At 39.4% G+C, this 20191-nt stretch overlaps 1 protein-coding gene across 1 annotated transcript in view; it reads left to right on the plus strand.

The window, feature by feature from the left end:
• LOC126100884 (uncharacterized) overlaps positions 1-20191 on the plus strand; it is a 563003-nt gene that overhangs the window by 492437 nt on the left and 50375 nt on the right. The window contains exon 13 of the mRNA XM_049911552.1: positions 19371-19498. Within this exon, the coding sequence (XP_049767509.1) occupies positions 19371-19498 (128 nt within the window). The remainder of the gene's footprint in view (positions 1-19370; positions 19499-20191) is intronic.

Genomic DNA, 20191 nt, shown 5'->3' on the forward strand with positions numbered 1-20191 from the left:
ATGCTAACGAGAAAAATTTTTCTTGCGCGCTGTAGCTGCCAGATTTGCCCATGCGCAGAGTTCTCTGAGTTTTAGTGGGGAGGGGGTTAGTCTCCACCTGACCCCTGTTTGCATTAAGTGATTTCGCTATTTCATCTTAGTTTACAGCTCCCACGACAAATGAAAACAAAATGGATTTCTGCGGCCGGGAGCTATCAATTGAATTATAATACATTCACATAATTATGGATGGCAAAAATATATTATTAGTTTCAGTTTTCTGATTTTATTTCCAAATTGTTAGCAGTCAAGCATTAATCCCCTTGCCGAACAATGAAGTTATTTTGTCAGTTTGCTAAAGAAATTTGGCTTTATTAATCTTTCTGCTGAAGCAATCAATTTATTTGAAACGAAGTGTTTCGTTCCACAGTATTGGCTAGTTCCAATTGTTCGCTGAATTTAAAGTGCACGTTTTCATCTTCTGTTATGTATGTCATTATGCCATAATAAAAAACCAAATATGACATAGTACAGTACTGGTACTCCAAGAAAATTTACATTCCAAAAACCACACTGAAAAGCTTAATATCACTTGGGATCTACTTCACTGTGAATCTCGAAAAAACCAATGTGCCCTTCAAGCCGATTTATGCATTTCAGCATGGTTTACGAAATTCTGATGCTCTTGGAGTATCCTCTGATGTTCTGTTTCTTTTTTGGCGTAATGTAAGCTCTCTTAGTGCTTTATACATATGAACATGCGGGCTTCGTACACTACTGCAGCTGCACACGCGCAATAAGGCGTGTTTTATGGTGCTCTCTGGCAACTGCTAAATCAAATCTATTTCTAACAGTCTCAGGATAGTATTGCGAATGTGGTTCGAAAAGCGTTACTCTCAAAGTAAATTTCTTTTTACACAAGATGAATTATGTTAACTGTGAGGAAGTGGGATAAATTTCTTAAATCACAGAGCGTTTAAAATGGAACACTTTGACAGGGTGTATACGGCCTGGGAGATCCGGGAAAGACGTGGAAATTTTTCATCCGGGAAAAACCAGGGAATTTTTTAGAATTCCGGGATTTTTCATTGTTTTAAATTTCAGTTAAAGTTTTGTAGGTTTGACATGTAAGACATGATATGCTGACAAAGAACTTTAGTCCACTACTGCTGAATAATACTGCAGCAATGAAACATAAATCAGAGAATAATACCAAAATAAAAGTTTTGTTGCATAGAAATGGGTAATTTACACAATGCACAGACCAGTTTGCCGACACGGAAAAGTGTCAAAGGCTTTAGGTCGAAGATTATGAAGTACATCCATAACAACTAACGTGCATTCGATGTGCGTGACGTCATAATCGTTTACATTTCTAACAGGTCACCAGAAAATATTACGAATAGTGGCTTGAGATGTGTTACTTACAAAGTAAATTTCCACGCAAGATGATTTATGTTACGTGTGAGAATTTGCAGTGAATTTCTTAAATCACAGGGCGTTATAACACTCATTCAAAACGGAACACTTTGAGGATCAGCCATTTGAAAAATGTCGGGCCCAGAAGATCAGTCATTTATGCCACTATTTAAAATTTTACTGGCGCATTTGTATTTGATATGACTTAACGTGTAACACACGCTAAAAAAAAGACCGAGCTTCAAGTTAGTTTTCATATTTAATTTTGTTCTTTCATAGATAAAAAGATATGCAATCAATGACAAAAAGTGTAATTGACCTTCAAAAAAATGTGCATAATGTGTTACTGAGCAATGTCACAAGTCTCTTCATGCCAGAACACCTCGACTTTTCTACGCAACTGATATGATTTTGGCACGATTTTAATTGCCTGTTAGTGGTCCTACGGACTTCCTATCATTGTAGGACTAATAACAGTGGATGCCAATAGACAATGCAATTCTCGTTTGTACATACACATCTACTTACGAGTTAACTGGTGTAGAAATGCACTTTGCTGATTTGAGTGAGCTCGGCCTACCTTCGTAATGTACGTGCCGCGGCCTGTCTTTCTCGTAGGCCTCGTGCTCTGAATAACTGCCGTCATTCGCTAGCGAGATCACATGACATGAGCTATGACTGGCTGACAAAAGTGCATCGCTCAACGCAATCTCTATTTTAGAGTTTCGGAAGCTACCGTGCTGTAATTTGTGGAATTTGTGTACATACTTTCCCAATACGAAAATAAACTCTGTGCATATTGTCTCGCATCAAACAACTTTCCAAATGCATTGTTTTTCCTGGATTTTGTTTCCTAAGGTGCTGTGACTTCCTCCGCTGGTATAAGACCTTTACGATTCAAAGGACTGATAGGTTTTACAGCTCCGAGGGAAAGCATACTGTTACTTAACACAGATGTATTTTCTCCCGCTTTATACGTAATTTCATCTGGGAGAAATTGTGTTTTTAACCGGGAAATCCGGGAATTTTTTTTTCTTGTCCACGTAGACACCCTGCTTTGAGGACCAGCCACGTAGAAGAATTTCGAGCCCAGAAGACCAGACAATTATGATATTATTTTAAATTTACTGGCACATTTGTGTGATGTATCTTAAAGTATAACACACACAAAATAGATCAATATTACATGTGAAAGCGTAGCTTTTTTTGTAGCTATACTGTGTTTGTTAATGTAAACCATTAACTTTTCCTCTTCGTGTATTCACACTACGTAACAGTGATTTTGCTATTGACTGACTACATCATGTGTCCTATGCTCTAAATATCTGCTGTCATCGGCTGGCAACATCACGTGGCATGAGATATGGCTGGCTTACAAAAGAACATCACAATCTCGATTTCAATGCTCCGGAAACTAACTTGCTGTGTTTGGCGCAATTCGAATTTATACTTTCGTAATACGAAAATATGCAGCGTATATGTTGCTGCACATCAGAGGTCTTTCCAAAACTTCTTTCCTATTTTTTTCATCAAAAGTCTCTCCAAAACTTCTCTCCCCTGTTTCCACCCCTCCCTCCCCCCCTCCCCTGTTTACACACCCCCCCCTCCCCCCCCCCCCCCCTGGGAAGTTGTACACTAGTGCATAAAACATTAATCATTCAAAGGAGTGATAAGTTTTACAGTTCCAAAGGGAAAATCTACAGAAAACTGAATGTCACTTAGCACAGAAAAAGTGTATTTTCGCCCAGGAAAAAGTTTGTTTTTTAAACGGGATATCCGGGAATAATCCGGGAATTTTTTTTCCTCGTCCACGTATACACCCTGCTCACGTAACATGATTAAATTAGTGCCACAGTTTAAGATTAATGTATTTGTTTTAAAATATACTTTACTCACAGGGTCAGTAATTACTATTTATTTTCCACCCCAATCAAAACCTGCCCATGCCAAGACAAAATTCCCACTGAAGTTTGGACTCAAAAGACATCCATGCTCGAAAGTTAAATCTCCAATTTTAAATACAAACTGTACTTGACCCTTCGGTAGGCCTTCCTGTGGCTCCCTTTAATTCCACACCTATTACTGGCAGTTCAGTAAATCCATTTTTCTTGTTATTCCTGTGCCAACCAAAAATTTCCTCTCTTATTCTTCAGTTTAAGCTTCAATGTGTGGACAACCTGACTTACTGTACTCCAGTTTCACTTCAGAACCCTCATACAATAAATCATTTTCAATTGCTTTAAATTCCATTTGTTTTACTTCTTTTTGCTTTAATCTTTCTCTTTCAGTTTTCAACAAATTAACAGGTGCACCAGGCTATTCAGTCCTGCACTTTCTTCTATTGTAGGTTGCTTGCAAAACAGTGTACTGGTTCTACACACTTTTAATTTTCATCCACCAGTTTGAATACAAAGCTTTAGATTCTTCCAGAATCCTTCCCCGTCATTATTATTTCCATAGTACTTCCACAGTAACCATATTAAAAATCCTTCTGTCATTACTGGTATATTGGTCCACATAATACACCGTTGTTGTTGTTGTTGTGGTTGTTGTTGTTGTCTTCAGTCCTGAGACTGGTTTGATGCAGCTCACCATGCTACTCTATCCTGTGCAAGCTTCTTCATCTCCCAGTACCTACCGCAACCTACATCCTTCTGAATCTGCTTAGTGTATTCATCTCTTGGTCTCCCTCTATGATTTTTACCCTCCACGCTGCCCTCCAATACTAAATTGGTGATCCCTTGATGCTTCAGAACATGTCCTACCAACCGATCCCTTCTTCTACTCAAGTTGTGCCACAAACTTCTCTTCTCCCCAATCCTACTCATCTAATCTTCAGCATTCTTCTGTAGCACCACATTTCAAAAGCTTCTATTCTCTTCTTATCCAAACTATTTATCGTCCATGTTTCACTTCCATACATGGCTACACTCCATACAAATACTTTCAGAAATTACTTCCTGACACTTAAATCTATACTTGATGTTAACAAATTTCTCTTCTTCAGAAACGCTTTCCTTGCCATTGCCAGTCTACATTTTATATCCTCTCTACTTCGACCATCATCAGTTATTTTGCTCCCCAAATAGCAAAACTCCTTTACTGCTTTAAGTGTCTCATTTTCTAATCTAATTCCCTCAGCATCACCCGACTTAATTCGACTACATTCCATTATCCTCGTTTTGCTTTTTGTTGATGTTCATCTTATATCCTCCTTTCAAGACACTATCCGTTCCGTTCAACTGCTCTTCCAAGTCCTTTACTGTCTCTGACAGAATTACAATGTCATCGGCGAACCTCAAAGTTTTTATTTCTGCTCCATGGATTTTAATACCTACTCCGAATTTTTCTTTTGTTTCCTTCACTGCTTGCTCAATATACAGATTGAATAACATCGGAGAGAGGCTACAACCCTGTCTCACTCCCTTCCCAACACTGCTTCCCTTTCATGTCCCTCGACTCTTGTAACTGACATCTGGTTTCTGTACAAATTGTAAATAGCCTTTCGCTCCCTGTATTTTACCCCTGCCACCCTCAGAATTTGAAAGAGAGTATTCCAGCCAACATTGTCAAAAGCTTTCTCTAAGTCTACAAATGTAGAAACATAGGTTTGCCCTTCCTTAATCTAGCTTCTAAAATAAGTCGTAAGGTCAGTATTGCCTCACGTGTTCCAACATTTCTACGGAATCCAAACTGATCTTCGCCGAGGTCGGCTTCTACCAGTTTTTCCATTCGTCTGTAAAGTATTCGCGTTAGTATTTTGCAGCTGTGACTTATTAAACAGATAGTTTGGTAATTTTCACATCTGTCAACGCCTGCTTTTTTTGGGATTGGAATTATTATATTCTTTTTGAAGTCTGAGGGTATTTCGCCTGTTTCATACATCTTGCTCACCAGATGGTAGAGTTTTGTCAGGACTGGCTCTCCCAAAGCCGTCAGTAGTTCCAATGGAATGTTGTCTACTCCGGGGGCCTTGTTTCGACTCAGGTCTTTCAGTGCTCTCTCAAACTCTTCACACGGTATCGTATCTCCCATTTCATCTCCATCTACATCCTCTTCCATTTCCATAATATTGTCCTCAAGTACATCACCCTTGTATAGACCCTCTATATACTCCTTCCACCTTTCTGCTTTCCCTTCTTTGCTTAGAACTGGGTTTCCATCTGAGCTCCTGATGTTCACGCAAGTGGTTCTCTTTATCTCCAAAGGTCTCTTTAATTTTCCTGTAGGCAGTATCTATCTTACCCCTTGTGAGATAAGCCTCTACATCCTTACATTTGTCCTCTAGCCATCCTTGCTTAACCATTTAGCACTGCCTGTCGATCTCATTTTTGAGACATTTGTATTCCTTTTTGCCTGCTTCATTTACTGCATTTTTATATTTTCTCCTTTCATCAATTAAATTCAATATATCTTCTGTTCCCCAAGGATTTCTACTAGCTCTCGTCTTTTTACCTACTTGATCCTCTGCTGCCTTCACTACTTCATCCCTCAAAGCTACCCATTCTTCTTCTACTGTATTTCTTTCCCCCATTCCTGTTACTTGTTCCCTAATGCTCTCCCTGAAACTCTGTACAACCTCTGGTTTAGTCAGTTTATCCAGGTCCCAGCTCCTTAAATTCCCACCTTTTTGCAGTTTCTTCAGTTTTAATCTACAGGTCATAACCAATAGATTGTGGTCAGAGTCCACATCTGCCCCTGGAAATGTCTTAAGAGTTTGAAACCTGGTTACTAAATCTCTGTCTTACCATTATATAATCTATCTGAAACCTGTCGGTATCTCCAGGCTTCTTCCATGTATACAGCTTTCTTTTATGATTCTTGAACCAAGTGTTAGCTATGATTAAGTTGTGCTCTGTGCAAAATTCTATCAGGTGGCTTCCTCTTTCATTTCTTAGCCCCAATCCATAGTCACCTACTATGTTTCGTTCTCTCCCTTTTCCTACTACCGAATTCCACTCACCCATGACTATTAAATTTTCGTCACCCTTCACTATCTGAGTAATTTCTTTTATTTCATCATATATTTCTTCAATTTCTTCGTCATCTGCAGAGCTAGTTGGCATATAAACTTGTACTACTGTGGTAGGCGTGGGCTTCGTATCTATCTTGGCCATAATAATGTGTTCACTATGTTGTTTGTAGTAGCTTACCCGCATTCCTATTTTCCTATTCATTATTAAACCTACTCCTGCATTGCCCCTATTTGATTTTGTCTTTATAACCCTGTTGTCACCTGACCAGAAGTCTTGTTCCTCCTGCCACAGAACTTCACTAATTCCGACTATATCTAACTTTTTTAAATTTTCTAACCTACCTGCCCGATTAAGGGATCTGACATTCCATGCTCCGATCCGTAGAACGCCAGTTTTCTTTCTCCTGATAACAAACAAATTTCTAGACACAGTAGCTTACTGTAATTTTTTTACCTACAGTAGGCATTCTGCCCTCTAATACAATTACATCATTAGTTACACTTTCTCATCATCATTCAGTTTCACACCTTATTTAGTTAACTTCCCCCTGTTTCAGTATTTAAGTTATTTAATTTGTCTTATACAATGTTTTGTACATCATATTTCTTTAATGATATTCCTCAGTTCTTCAAAATTCTTTTCCTGCATACATAATTTCTTTAGTAAACTCAGTTTATGAAGTATTTTTCCTATTTCCAACTATATCCACTCTGCAACTCCTGTCCTTAAGCCAGCATCAAAGTGATTTTTTAAATCTTCAATTTGTTTATTATTAATCTGAATTTGGCTTTTTCACTATTTTGTTCCATGAACTCCCAAAACTGTTAATTATTTTCTTTTTTGAATGCTTTAAACTGATCACTAGTGTTTTTCAATAAATTTGATTCTGATTGATTGCTGTTACATTTCAATTGATGCAGTTAAAAGCAAAGGGATGTAACTGATCATGATTCCGAGGAAATGAGCTTCAGTGTTCATATCAAATTAAAATTTTTATGTTCATTTAAATCTGGAATGACCCACAACACTATAATACAATATTTTGTTCCCATTTTCATGTTGCATTAATCCATACCCACATTTTTATTGATTATACATGTAATGGATTAGATAAGGTAAACAATAGCATGGAACTTCCTGAGCACATTAAGGCAGGTTTCCTCCACCTAAACAAGTGGCTTAATGTATCCAACCCAATTCAATGTTTCAAATGCCAGCGCTTTGGGCGTACTACTCTTTGATGTCATGGAGAAGATACTTGTGGCAAATTCAGTGAGGCTACCCACAAAGGTGCCCTTTGTTTGTCTCCATTGAAGTGTGTGAATTGCTCTGGAGCTCACCGTATCTGGAGTTGGGACTGCAGCATGTATCTGGAAGAACAGAAGATACAAAATCTTAAGACTACGAAACACTGCCTCCTTTGCTTCAGTTGTTAAACAACAAGAGCAGAATGCTGATGCTGCTACACAAACAGAGGTTGCTATTGTCAGCAATAGTACCTGCATTTGTCCATGAAGTTGTGCTGCTGCAGTCATTTTGAAGCCTGTCCTTTGCCCCAGAACTTCAGAAAAAGCTGTTGTTGCTGGCATTGGGTAGCTCCTCACCCTTCCAAAGGTTCAATCTGGTACAACATCGAGTGCTGTCACAACCACAGCCACGGTTGTAGCTGCAAAGCCCACACAACGTAAAAAATCAAAGGCAAAACATCCACCCCATATGGATTTGGGAAATAAACAGACCAATGATGGCAACATCATGCCCTCTGATGTCTCTCTTGATTCTTCTTTGGAGGCGATGGATGTTGATGTTGAGGACTGAGCCTCCACTCATGGTAGGCTGCCTTCCATGGCAGAATGTCAGGATGAAAGTGCTACCCCTGTAATAGAAGCATCCCATCCTCCAGTGGAATATTAATGGGTTCAGGACACGTGTGGAGGAACTGAAGCTCCTGGAAAAGGAATTGCTTGTGTCTGCAAGAAACATTTTGAAGCATCTGATGCCCCTGTCTGTTAGGGTATACACTCTTATCACATGAGTGTCCTGACTGGGGAAAGGGCCAAGGGAGCGGTTGTCCTGTTTGTAAATAATGCATGCCACCTCTCTGCTCTCCTTCTGGCTATGGGCCTGCGAACAGTTGCAATTGAAATTCGTGCACATCAGAGGGTTACTGTTTGCTCGCTGTATTTACCTCTGCTAGATGCAGTAGATTCTGACCATTTCTCTTCTGCTCTCCATCCCTGACAGACTGTGTTCAGTCTGGTGACCTCTTCCCATTCCACATTGACCTTCTGGATGGAAGATTGCTTGACTAGATTCCACCAAAATGTATGGTCAGCAGACCTAACTAGATGCTGTTCACCGACAGCCTCCAGGGATGGGTGGGCCACATCACACAAGTGATCCATCATGCTGCTGACATATCCATTCTAAAGTCCTGATAAGTGCCATCCAGCAGTCCAGCAAGGCTCAGCATATAATTAAGGAGAACAAGAGGAGGTCACGGCAGGAGTTCCTGGTCTCCATCGACCGTACCACTTGTTCTACAAAAGTATAGGAAGCCATCTGTAGGATTTCCGGTAAACTCTTTTGTTTACCAATAGCAGCAATGTTGAAACAGGCATGCCTCGAGACAGCATCTGAGGACATTGATCAGACACTGGTAGAACATTTTTGAAAACCTAAAGTCAGTGTAGTCCAGAATCCGACATTTTTTTTTGCTGCCATGTGATTGTAGAGAGGAAAAGTTGGACTTCAGATGAAACAATTCTGAGTCTTACAACTACCCTTTCTGCATGTGGGAGCTGGAATCAGCACTGTCAGAGACTCATGGTAATGCACTCGCTCATGAGACCAAAACTGGTACTGCGTGCTTGGACATTTGCCAACAGTATCAAAGGAAATTCTCCTCGAATGTTTTAATCTTATATGTCAATCAGGTTACATCCCCAACTCATGAAGAGAGGCTATTCTGATACCTTTCCTCAAACCAGGAGAGGACCGCACATGTTCCGGTAGTAATTATTGGAGTACTTCCTTAACGAGCCGTGTAGGAAAGACCCTAGAGTGAATGCTGACCAATTGTCTGGTCTGGTTGTTAGAGCTGAGGCAACTCCTTACCTGCTCTCGGTGTGGATTTTGGAGATTCAGCCCACTGTAGACAGCCTGACCCTGCTAGAGGCAGCTATTCAGCAGTTTCCTATGTAAACATCACTGTGTTGGCATATTCTTTGAGATCAGTAAGGCATACAATATTACCTGAAGACACAGTATACTCTCACAACTGTATCAGTGAGGTTTTCTTGGCCAACTCCGTCTTCATAGAGCCCTTTGTCTCCGTGGTTATTGAGGACCAAACTTGGTAGTACACAGATCATTTTGAGCAGCAGAATGGTGTCCCTCAGGGCAGTGTTTTAAGTATTACCCTCTTCACCATAGCCATAACGTTATCAGGTGTATGGTAAGAAGTCCTGTACAGTGCTCCTTATTTGTGGACAATTTTGCTGTTTTCCTTTCCTCCTCCAGTGTTGCAACAGTGACCCGTCAGTTGCAACTTACAGTGCAGAGGTTATTGAAGTGGACTGCAAAGACTGGTTTTCTGTTTTCTGCAGATAAGTGTGTTTCTTATTTTTAATTCACCTGACTTGCATATGAGAGACACCATTCTACATTTTAGAGAGAGGTGAGGTTCCTGGGCCGCATTCTTTACTCCAAATTGTCATGGTTGCCACACCTAAGAGACCTGAGAGCCAGGACCTTGAAGGCTCTGAGCATTGTAAAGTGACTTGGCCAGAGGTCTTGGGGTGCAGACAGGGTGAGTCCACTTCAGTTTTATAGGGCTTTCGTGCATTCACAGTTACACTACAGATTCACAGTGTGTGGATTGGCAAGGCCTTCTTATTTGATGATCATTAATGCTGCCCACTACGAGGGGATTTGGCTTGCCACAGGCGCTTAAAGGACCAGCCCCATATCCAGACTCTGTGCCGGCAGGCATGTAAATTTCTTGCAGCTTTGAATTCATGTGCTTTCCATACTGTTGTTCATCCCCCTCTGGAACATCTTTTCATTCATTGTCTATGAACAACAAGGCCATTTGGGATCCATGTGCAGCATGTGCTGGAGTCACTTGGTGTGGAGCATGTACAACCCCAAGTCCAGGGTTTTAACTGTATGCCACCCTGGTTACTTCAGAGGCCCAGTGTCATTTTAGATTTAGTGCAGTACAGGAGAGGTAGCAGTACTCCTGTGTTTAATGTGATATTTTCTGATATTTTATTCAAGCCTCGCAACTGTGTAGCAGTCTTTACAAATGGGTTGTTGGTCTGTTGGTTGCTCTGTCGTTTCCCTGGATCATGTTGTCAAGGTCCAACTGCCCCAAAAATTTACTGTCTTTGATGCAGAATTATAAGCAATCTTGCGAGCACTGGAGCATACGAGACATTCTTCCAGTGCTAAATTTGTTTTCTGTTCAGATTTTCTGAGTGCCCTTCACTCTCTGCAATGCTTGTATCCAGCAGATAATGTAGTACAGAATATCCAGGACGCCCTCACCCATCGACAATGTCTGGGGAAGGAAGTGTCTTCCTGCTGGGCACTAGGGCACATGGGTATTGTGGGAAATGAAAGGATGGATCTAGCAGCCAAGGAAGTGTGTCGTGATCCTCATTTATATCAGTGTGCCATGGCATTGTTTGCTGGCATGTCCCTGTTGAGGTTCAAAGTCATGTGTCTGTGGGAAGATGAGTACCTGTAAGTGACAGACAGTAAGCTCCATCTAGTAAATCCCAATTGCGGCCGTGGCGTACCTCCTTCCAGCCACATCGATGGGATGAGGTCCTCCTTACTCAAGTTCGCATAGGCCACAGCTATAGCCCGCTTCATGTAAGAAGGCACTTCTGTGCATAGAGGCAGAGTGATAGGGAGGCGTGGAGGGAATGAGGTTTGTGCATGTGTGGTGGCAGAGAGCAGGCAGACCAAATCTGTGTTGCCGAGCTGTGTCGCTGCGGACAACAATCGTGTTCATTTGCCCTAGGTACATTGTATTATTCATTCAAATATATGAGAGAATAACACATTGTAAAACCTATTTCGATCATTCGTCTACATGAGAGAAACCTTACTTTTGAGTCTTGAGGTTGTGTCCACTGTTCCACAGCAATTGCATGTGTGATGTCAGAAGGTGAGAACTGCTGATACAGCTTTTGTGAAGGTGTCAAGAACAATTTTTCTCAAAACGACGTTTGTCTAATGAAAAGATCATCGAAAATAGTTGCCGTTTATTGCGATTTTGACTGTATTGTAAGAAAGAATGTAATACTTAACAGAACAAACTTCAAACTCAAACTGAAATCGTTATATTTCTTTGAAAACGGCTTAATTCCATATAATTTTTAAAATGTGAGTAATGCGTGTATGTGGGTGTGTTTTACTGCTGTTCAATGTAAATTGCTAGTGTAAAAAAGAATTACTGGTAGCAAACACTAGTGCAAAAGACTATCGTAAAAATTTTCAGTACAGTATCATATTTTTCGGTGTCAATAGGCACTACGAGTTTAAACTAACCTATTCAACATTACAGTGGGAGAACGCATTTATGATCCATTGAACAAGCTAACAATTAACTATCTTCTGTATCTAACTCGACGGAATGCTGACCGATAATGTCGAAAATCACCGGTATATCGACAGCTAACTCTCCCTTTCATTTTAAGGCATTTTTCAGTTTGTGCCACGAAAATGACAGGAGTTTATGTGCTTAAGTACTGGAGTTTGTGATGAATTTATCCAGCTACATTGTCGCAAGTGATACACCAGGCTGGGAAAAGCTTATGTTCTCCTTGGGCAACATGTTGAACATTATAGTCTGAATGCTTCACAGCTTACATATTCCTAATCAATAAAAGCTAAGAAGTTCTCATGCACAGTGTATTCAATTGATATGTTGACAAAAACATTTTTAAGCTGTGAGTCTTGAAAACCGAGAAAGATCGTTTCTTTGTTTCAAAGTTTACATCATAATACCATCTACTATCTGAGTCCATGTCCGAACCATCTGATTATAAATTTAGGATGATATGTCCAAGGCTTTTATCTATCTTCATCTCCCTGTGAAAGTCTTATTTTTAAAACTTTTCACCATGATACACACAGTGTGCCGATGCTGAAGGGGGACGCTGTCTATTGCTTCAAGCACAAGCTCTCAGTGTATGTTATTGACTGTAATTTTTTTTTTTACACACACACACACACACACACACAGCTTGTAACCTGTGCGGAAATTAATTCTATCGGATTATACGGACAGTAATATGTGGGTAAATTCAAAACTGTGTGAACACATTCACATGCTAGAAAGTCAAATCTGTCACGTGACTTTTATACATTAATGAGCTGCAAGAGTTCAGCACAAGTCTGGCTTATATTGTCTGGAATATTTTTATTCTTCAGCCAGAGCACAATATTCCATTCCTGGTGCTCATCCTTGGTCACTTCTCTGTAACAGCTGAATGATAACTGGCACGGATATTACAATGACAACTTTGAAGCTAAGTATGGCAAGAATTGTTCAGTGATTCACTTCTTGAAAGTGGCAGCGTTCATTTCTGAATGGTAGTCACTACTGTTTTTCTGACATCTAAATAAAAGTTTACTCTCAGGAACCAAATCAGAAGAAGAGCCAGCATGCAGAATAAGAATCCGAGAACTTTTTCGTAAGGGAACTTCAAAACCGCCTGTACCATCACTCATTTCCCAGCAGGTATTCATGGAATGATTCTGATTCATCCATGTTTCATCAAGTTAATATACTGTAGAACTACCTCCTCCTCTCGTATCGTGCATCTTAGTAACGGATGTGCATCGTGCTGCTACATCTCTTCTTTCAATTAAAAACACTCTTCTTAACATGTTTAAAACCAATGAATTTTAAAATTCTTTTCATTGACGAAGCGCTACCTTTGAAGCCAATTTGCTGAGGCATAATTGCAACAAGTTTTTGCGATGTTGGGTATTCCCTTCTTATATACATTTCAAACACTGGGCACTTTAAAACATCATTGTTAGAAACAATCTATATTTGTGTCACAGGTTTCTTGTGATTTCTATGCTTTTCAGGTGACACAAAAACAAAATTTCCTGAGTTTTCTAGAGCTCCGACAGTTTTGACCGAGCGAGGTGGCGCAGTGGTTAGCACACTGGACTCGCATTCGGGAGGACAACGGTTCAATCCCACGTCCGGCTATCCTGATTTACGTTTTCCGTGATTTCCCTAAATCTGTCCAGGCAAATGCTGGGATGGTTCCTTTGAAAGGGCACGGCTGACTTCCTTCCCCATCATTCCCTAATCCGATGAGACCGATGACCTCGCTGTTTGGTCTCTTTCCCCCAAACAACCCAACCCCTCCGACATTTTTGTTTACTATTCTCTTTACAGCTCCGACACTTTTGTGTACTATCCTCTGTACAGTTCTCTTGCCGACACATGCTTCTGCAGTTCATTCTTGAGTCTTGAAAATTTCAAAAATAGAAGTATCGGTTTCAGATTCAAATTTGACGATGTTGTAAGTGATATACAGAGATCACCTCTCCTGCTTGTGAAGCATCTACATCTACATGATTATTCTGAAATTAACAATTAAGTGCCCCGCAGAGCATTAATAGAAGCACCTTCAAGCTGTGTCTCTACCATTCCCCTCTCGAACAGCGCACAGGAAGCATGAACGCTTTTATCTTTCCTTTCAAACTCTAATTTCTCTTATTTTATTATGATGAACATTCCTCCCCATGTAGGTGGGTGCCAACAAAGTATTTTCCAAAAGTTGGCGGCTGAAATTTCATGTGAAAATCCTGCCACAACAAAAAATGACGTTGTTTTGATGATTGCCACCCCAATTCGCATAGCATATCTGTGGCAGTCTCTCCCCTGTTTCGCAAAAATACAAAACGAGCTGCTCTTCTTTGAACTTTTCGATCAGTTCTATCTGCTGTGGATCCCACACCTGACAGCAATACTCCTGAAGTAGATGGAAAAGCGTAGGGTGAGTAGTCTGTTTAGAGGACATGTTGCATTTTCTAAGAGTTCTACCAATAAATTGCAGTCTTTGGTCTGCTTTCCACACAATGTTATCCATGTCTGATAGTTGCATCTTAAGTTATTTGTAATAATTATCCCTAAGCGTTAGGTGGATTCACAGCCTTTAGGATCATGTGTTTTATTTTGTAATCCGAATTTAGCGGATTCCTTTTAGTAATTGTGTGGATGACTTCAGACTTTTCATTATTTAGAGTCAGTTGCCACTTTTCTGACCATACAGATATCGGCCTAAGTCGTTTTCTAATCTGTTTTAATCTCTGATGGCTTTATAAGACAGTAAATCACAGCATCGTCTGCAAACAGTTTAAGAGGGCTGCTCAGATTGTCTCTTAAATCTTTTACTCGATGATTTTGTGTCGATTACGTTTCTGACAAGAAGTCATGAACCCAGTCGCACAACTAAGATGATATCCATAGACACATGACAAATTAAAGTTGCTTGTGAGGAACTTTACGTTTATTGTGTCGCCTGACATTCATTTGGAAACCTCACTAAAACATTTACAGATACACATTCGCAGCTATACTGCTACAAGAAAGTAACATCAATATCTGAATGGATAATTCTGTTGCTCTGTGAATGAAACTGCATTGTCACAAAATATGGCAACAGTGCAGCACATGGGAAAGAGATTCTCACAGTCCAGTTTGTAACTCACGGCTAACCACTCAGAAAGAGAATGAATCTTACTGGCTACTAGCAGGTAATGGTGGGGGATGTGCAGAACAACTGAAAATAGGGCTGCCTTCCAACATGGCGCGAGCTATAGTTATCTTCTTCACTGGTGTTTTTTGCAAAGAATTTATGTTTGTGTATAAATTCTCCCTTCTGCTGAAACATAAGTCAGTGTTAGTATCTTATCCTTGTACAAAATCCCAGACAAATAGTTCCTACTTGAAACCACCCTCTTCTCATTTAATGTGAGAATGATGAACTTCCATCGGAATATGCAAAGTGATAATTGTTCATAATTACTATGAAGTTTTCTAGCAAATATATTGCTATTTCAGCTGATTTAATGATCTTGGCTAAGAGTAGTGGATCAACTCAATAATTAACAGAACAAAATGCTGCTATTTTATAGGTCTTTGCTGACATGCGGCTCTCATAACCCTAGAAAACATGAAGGGTCTTGTTTACAGGCATAAATGTTGCTATGAATTTGTTTTTGTTTATTTCCTTCATTTCTCACTAGTTGAAAAATGGTAAAATGTCACAGTGATTCATCACATAGAAGAAGATACCTCATTTTCACTAAACAGTTAGTTTTGAGTTCACATCACCACACTTCTCAAGTAAACCCAACATGCTAGTGCAAAGATGTCACAGTCCCATACAATTTTATTTAACTAATGATCTACAAATCACTTATAAAGAGTAGTATACTATTAAGTGTACTCTTGGTACTGATTGCATTAAACTGTCTCCTATGACAAACCACAAGGAATGGCCCTTAATTGGCATGTATTATATGGTGTGCATATAATTTGCTTTCTGTGCAGGAGAGTATTTTGTAAGCCTCTGCAGCAGATCAGTATTATGTTAAAATCTGGTTTTATTAACATTGAAAATTTAGTTAAAATTTACATTTTTATGATTAGAAAATCTGTGAATCAAAGTAGTTATAAAAGATATTTTAAATGGTCCAGAATTAGAAATCGTCACTTCCAAAATATTCCACATCAGTAAGTTTGTTTACATTGTTAAATACTGTGTTTATGACAAAAGAAATTGTCTAGTGAAGTTAACTGTGTTTTCTTACTATTATGAGACTAGATATTTAATGAGTAATAAATTTCAGCTTGATACAACTGAAATAAAATTCAGAGATTAGGGTACATGTGCTTTTGCCCTGGCTGTGTCTTATTCGGACGACATAGCATTTCCTAAATGTTTTGACATGGAATTGAAAGAGGACGGATAGGTTCCTATTGAATATCCCACCAGAGTTCATGTACAAGTCCACAAGTGCTTATTAACACCCAAGATGATATGCTAAGCGTGTGTTTTACATATAGCCCCACAAGGCAGGCTTCCAGATTGCAGTCACCATTTAAGCATATAGTACATGGAACTATTATTAAGGGTCATATTGAAGTAGGTCTCACCCAGAAACACAAGATTTCATCACCTGAAATACAAGGGACCAGTCTTGAACGCCCATTACAATCTGAAGGATTTTAGTTTTTCTGGATAATGGAAGCTGACACAATGGGATGTGGACCATCAGTCCAACCTGCAACAGGCAGCCTGGAATTATGAACACATCCATATCTTCCGCAGTGCTTAGTGCCACACACAGGGAGAAGGAAAGGGAAGGTGGAAGGGGCTTATCTCTGAAGGATAATGTTCATAGGCTCAGCAATGCTTTCGTTCTCCCTTATATGCCTGTTGACCACTCAGTGCCTTAGGTATTACTTGGCAGGGTAAACTGGTAACTCGTCTTGGTTGTGTGACTAGGTACAGACATGTTCTAGTTATAAGTGGTGTGTGTTGTTAACTTGTGGTGCTGGCATGAACAGTGATTGCGAGAAATTCCTTCATGAAGCTGGACAACTTGATCCTAACATCATTAATTTTACTGAAAGTGAGAACTATAAAAGTGTAATAGGTGACAGATGCAAGCAAGTTTTGGCAAGCAAAAGTTAAGTAAATCAGTTGCTTGCAAATTACAGGAGGGACAAGATGCTGGGTGGAGCAAGATTCAAGTAACTGCCCCAAAGTAGAAGAAGTAAAATGCCTACAGTGATGACACAGATAAACCTATTATTAGACAAGAATTTCCCTGATATTATAAATAATACAAAGAAAACCACCTTTGCAAAAACTTCAGCTTTTGTCGCATGGCACTGGACTTACAGGTTAGTAAAGAACTTTGAGAAAAACTGTTACAGCTATGGTATTTGATTTTAGAAGGTGCCTCAATGAACGAATTGTTATATGTAAATGAGAGAACATATTTTTTATGAAAAAATGTAGAATGTAGCATCAGAATTAAAGGGTGCAGTGATCTCTCTCTCTCTCTCTTAAAAACACACACACACACACACACACACACACTACATTGCTAATAAATACTGCAAAGTAACAGTGTGTGACAAGTATTGTGAAACAAAGTGCCTGACAACATTTCATTGTTGTGAATGCATAGTTCTTTTTTGTGGTTGCTTCTCCTCTGTTGTGACTTCAACAGAAGAACCTGAGATTATCATGCCAAAATGGACAGAAAAAAATTAAAAGTACATAGAGATGAGAAAACCCAAATTGTTGACATTAATTAATTAATGAGCACAATTCGATTGAAAATTTTGGAAGAAAATAGTTCCCTACCTTCTGCCGCCATACTGTCTAGACCTAAATCCTATACAAATGTTCTGTGGAAACTCACAGAGAATAAGATCCATGGTCATAATCCATCAGGTGTCTGTGTCTCTGACCTGAAAATGTAACTGCAAGTAGCTTTTCAGTTGCCCGCACAACTGTGAGTGAACCTCCTTCCAGACCTCTCCACCAGAAAAAGGTGGTCACCAGTAATCAAACACAGGACCTTGCTGATGCTAGCCATAAATGCTAACCACTAGACTGCGAAGTCAGTTTGCTTTCGCACTGGCGTGTTATTAGTTTTTGCTGTTGTGACATTAGAGGACTTGAAATGCTGTGTACCACAGAAGAGAGAGAGAGAGAGAGAGAGAGAGAGAGAGAGAGAGAGAGAGGTGTGATCACTACTGGAGGAGAGATACCTTGAGGGACAGGAAACTGAAAGTGTAATATGGGTAATTCTAGATTCTGAAATAGTGTTAGCATTGTTATCTGAAACTGGAACAGCAGACAATGACTCAACAGGTACTGCTGTGGAAAATAGCGACATCATCAGGGAAGGTAGTTTTATGGATATTGCCAGTGAAGCATCCTAAGCAGTAAAGGTGAGAGATACTGTACATCCTTTCTCTGTTCTTGGTCTAAACGAGCCTTCGATTCAGTGGTGCATAAAGACCCATAACTTGTCAGCACTCCACTAAAGGGTACACTAGTGATAACCTCCCCTCCATAATTCTCAGACATAAAACAGACAATGCTGCCCCACTGGCTGTATAACCAGTTCACTTTGCCAGGTAATATACAATTTTTGATGATGGTGGTAGTTGTGATGGTGGTGGTGGTGGTGGTGGTGGTGGTGGTGGTTGTTGTTCATTCACATCCTTCTCCTCCCTCCCTCTTTTGTATCTTCATGAAACATTGCAGGGAACCACAATGCATATTTTCCTTAAATATGAAGCTATTTGTTTTGAGGGCTCATTTGAGCATCTAAGGATGCACGTCATTACCTAAGCTGTCAGGTTGAATATCTGGTTTACATCATAGGTAGATGCTTACAGTCTTCCAGCCTTTAAATGGGATTCAAAATCATTCATAGATAGATGAATTTTCATATGGCTGGACAGGTTGAGGAGGAAAATGAGATTTTTATGTGACATTTAAAGTTGTAATAATAGGAGAGAGAGCTGATAAGAAACAGCCATTTTCTTGATTTAATTACTGTGCCATCATGAAGTTTTGAAAGGCAGAGCAATTAGACATACAGTGGATAAGGAAACGGGAATGATTTTCATTTAAAATTATTAGACTCTGGAACACCAATACCTCATATGCTTCTGCTTCATTCTATAAAATAAATTTAATGTGTGACGTCACAAAAATTGAGCTGTTACAATGCCTGACTGTGTGATAATTATTGTAGGAAGTGAAATGTCACTCAAACGATCTGGCAAGTCAAGTTGAGAACACTTTCATGCAATCCAGATTTGTTTCCTGTTGTTCAAAAATTGAGTTGATGCATTATGATTCATAAATTACAGATTGTTTCCAGTTATTCAAGAATTACAAATATTGATTTCAATTCCAGGCTTGGATTCAGAAACTATTTCCAAGTTCCTTGATTCTGTCACTCCGCCATGGGTGGCTATGTTGGTTGGCAAGAAACTTATTGAAAAGCAACTTGGTGAATCACTAAGGCACCCTCTCCTCAGCATTGTAAGTCTTTCCATTAATTTAATTAATTAGTTTTACATTAGATTAGTCATGTTTGGTGGCTCCCGCATAGAGAGAGATCTCTGGGATGTGGGAAGAAGTGAAAGATGTAGATTTTATTGAAAAAGGAAACAATGAATTCAAGTTATGAAATATTAATTTACAACAACACTGATAATTAGTTATGATATAAACTAAACTGTTGTTATTTTAAAATGCAAGGTTTTGTGGTTTACGCTATTGGAAGTCTTAACCAGGTTGTAAAATATTTCCACTTTGGTAAAAATTTTTGATTTATTGATTCACATGTCATCGTAAAAACTGTGTATAGTTGACAGCTGTTTCTGAAGAGTAAGATGTTAAATACTAAGAACTTTTTATAACCTTCTAATTGTTCATAAATTCTGTTGTGTGTGATATCCTCAATAATCACTTTGAAGCCGCCCCCACACACACACGAGCGCGTGTGCGCAGTCAGAATTTATATGCCGGCGGTAATTTTTTACAATTGTTTCATAGCAATGTATTTAAGCCTGTCTTGGAAAATACCAGCAGGAAATGATTCATTACATAAGTAACGTTGTAATGTACTAAGTTCAGCTGAACAGTATTTGATAATTTTATGGCTGGGCAGTCTTTACCAATCAGGAGATGATATTTGCAGTACTGCTGATAGAATTTTCTGCTTTAAAGCAT

Source organism: Schistocerca cancellata, chromosome 9, assembly GCF_023864275.1.
Source record: "Schistocerca cancellata isolate TAMUIC-IGC-003103 chromosome 9, iqSchCanc2.1, whole genome shotgun sequence".
Lineage (NCBI taxonomy): Eukaryota > Metazoa > Arthropoda > Insecta > Orthoptera > Acrididae > Schistocerca > Schistocerca cancellata.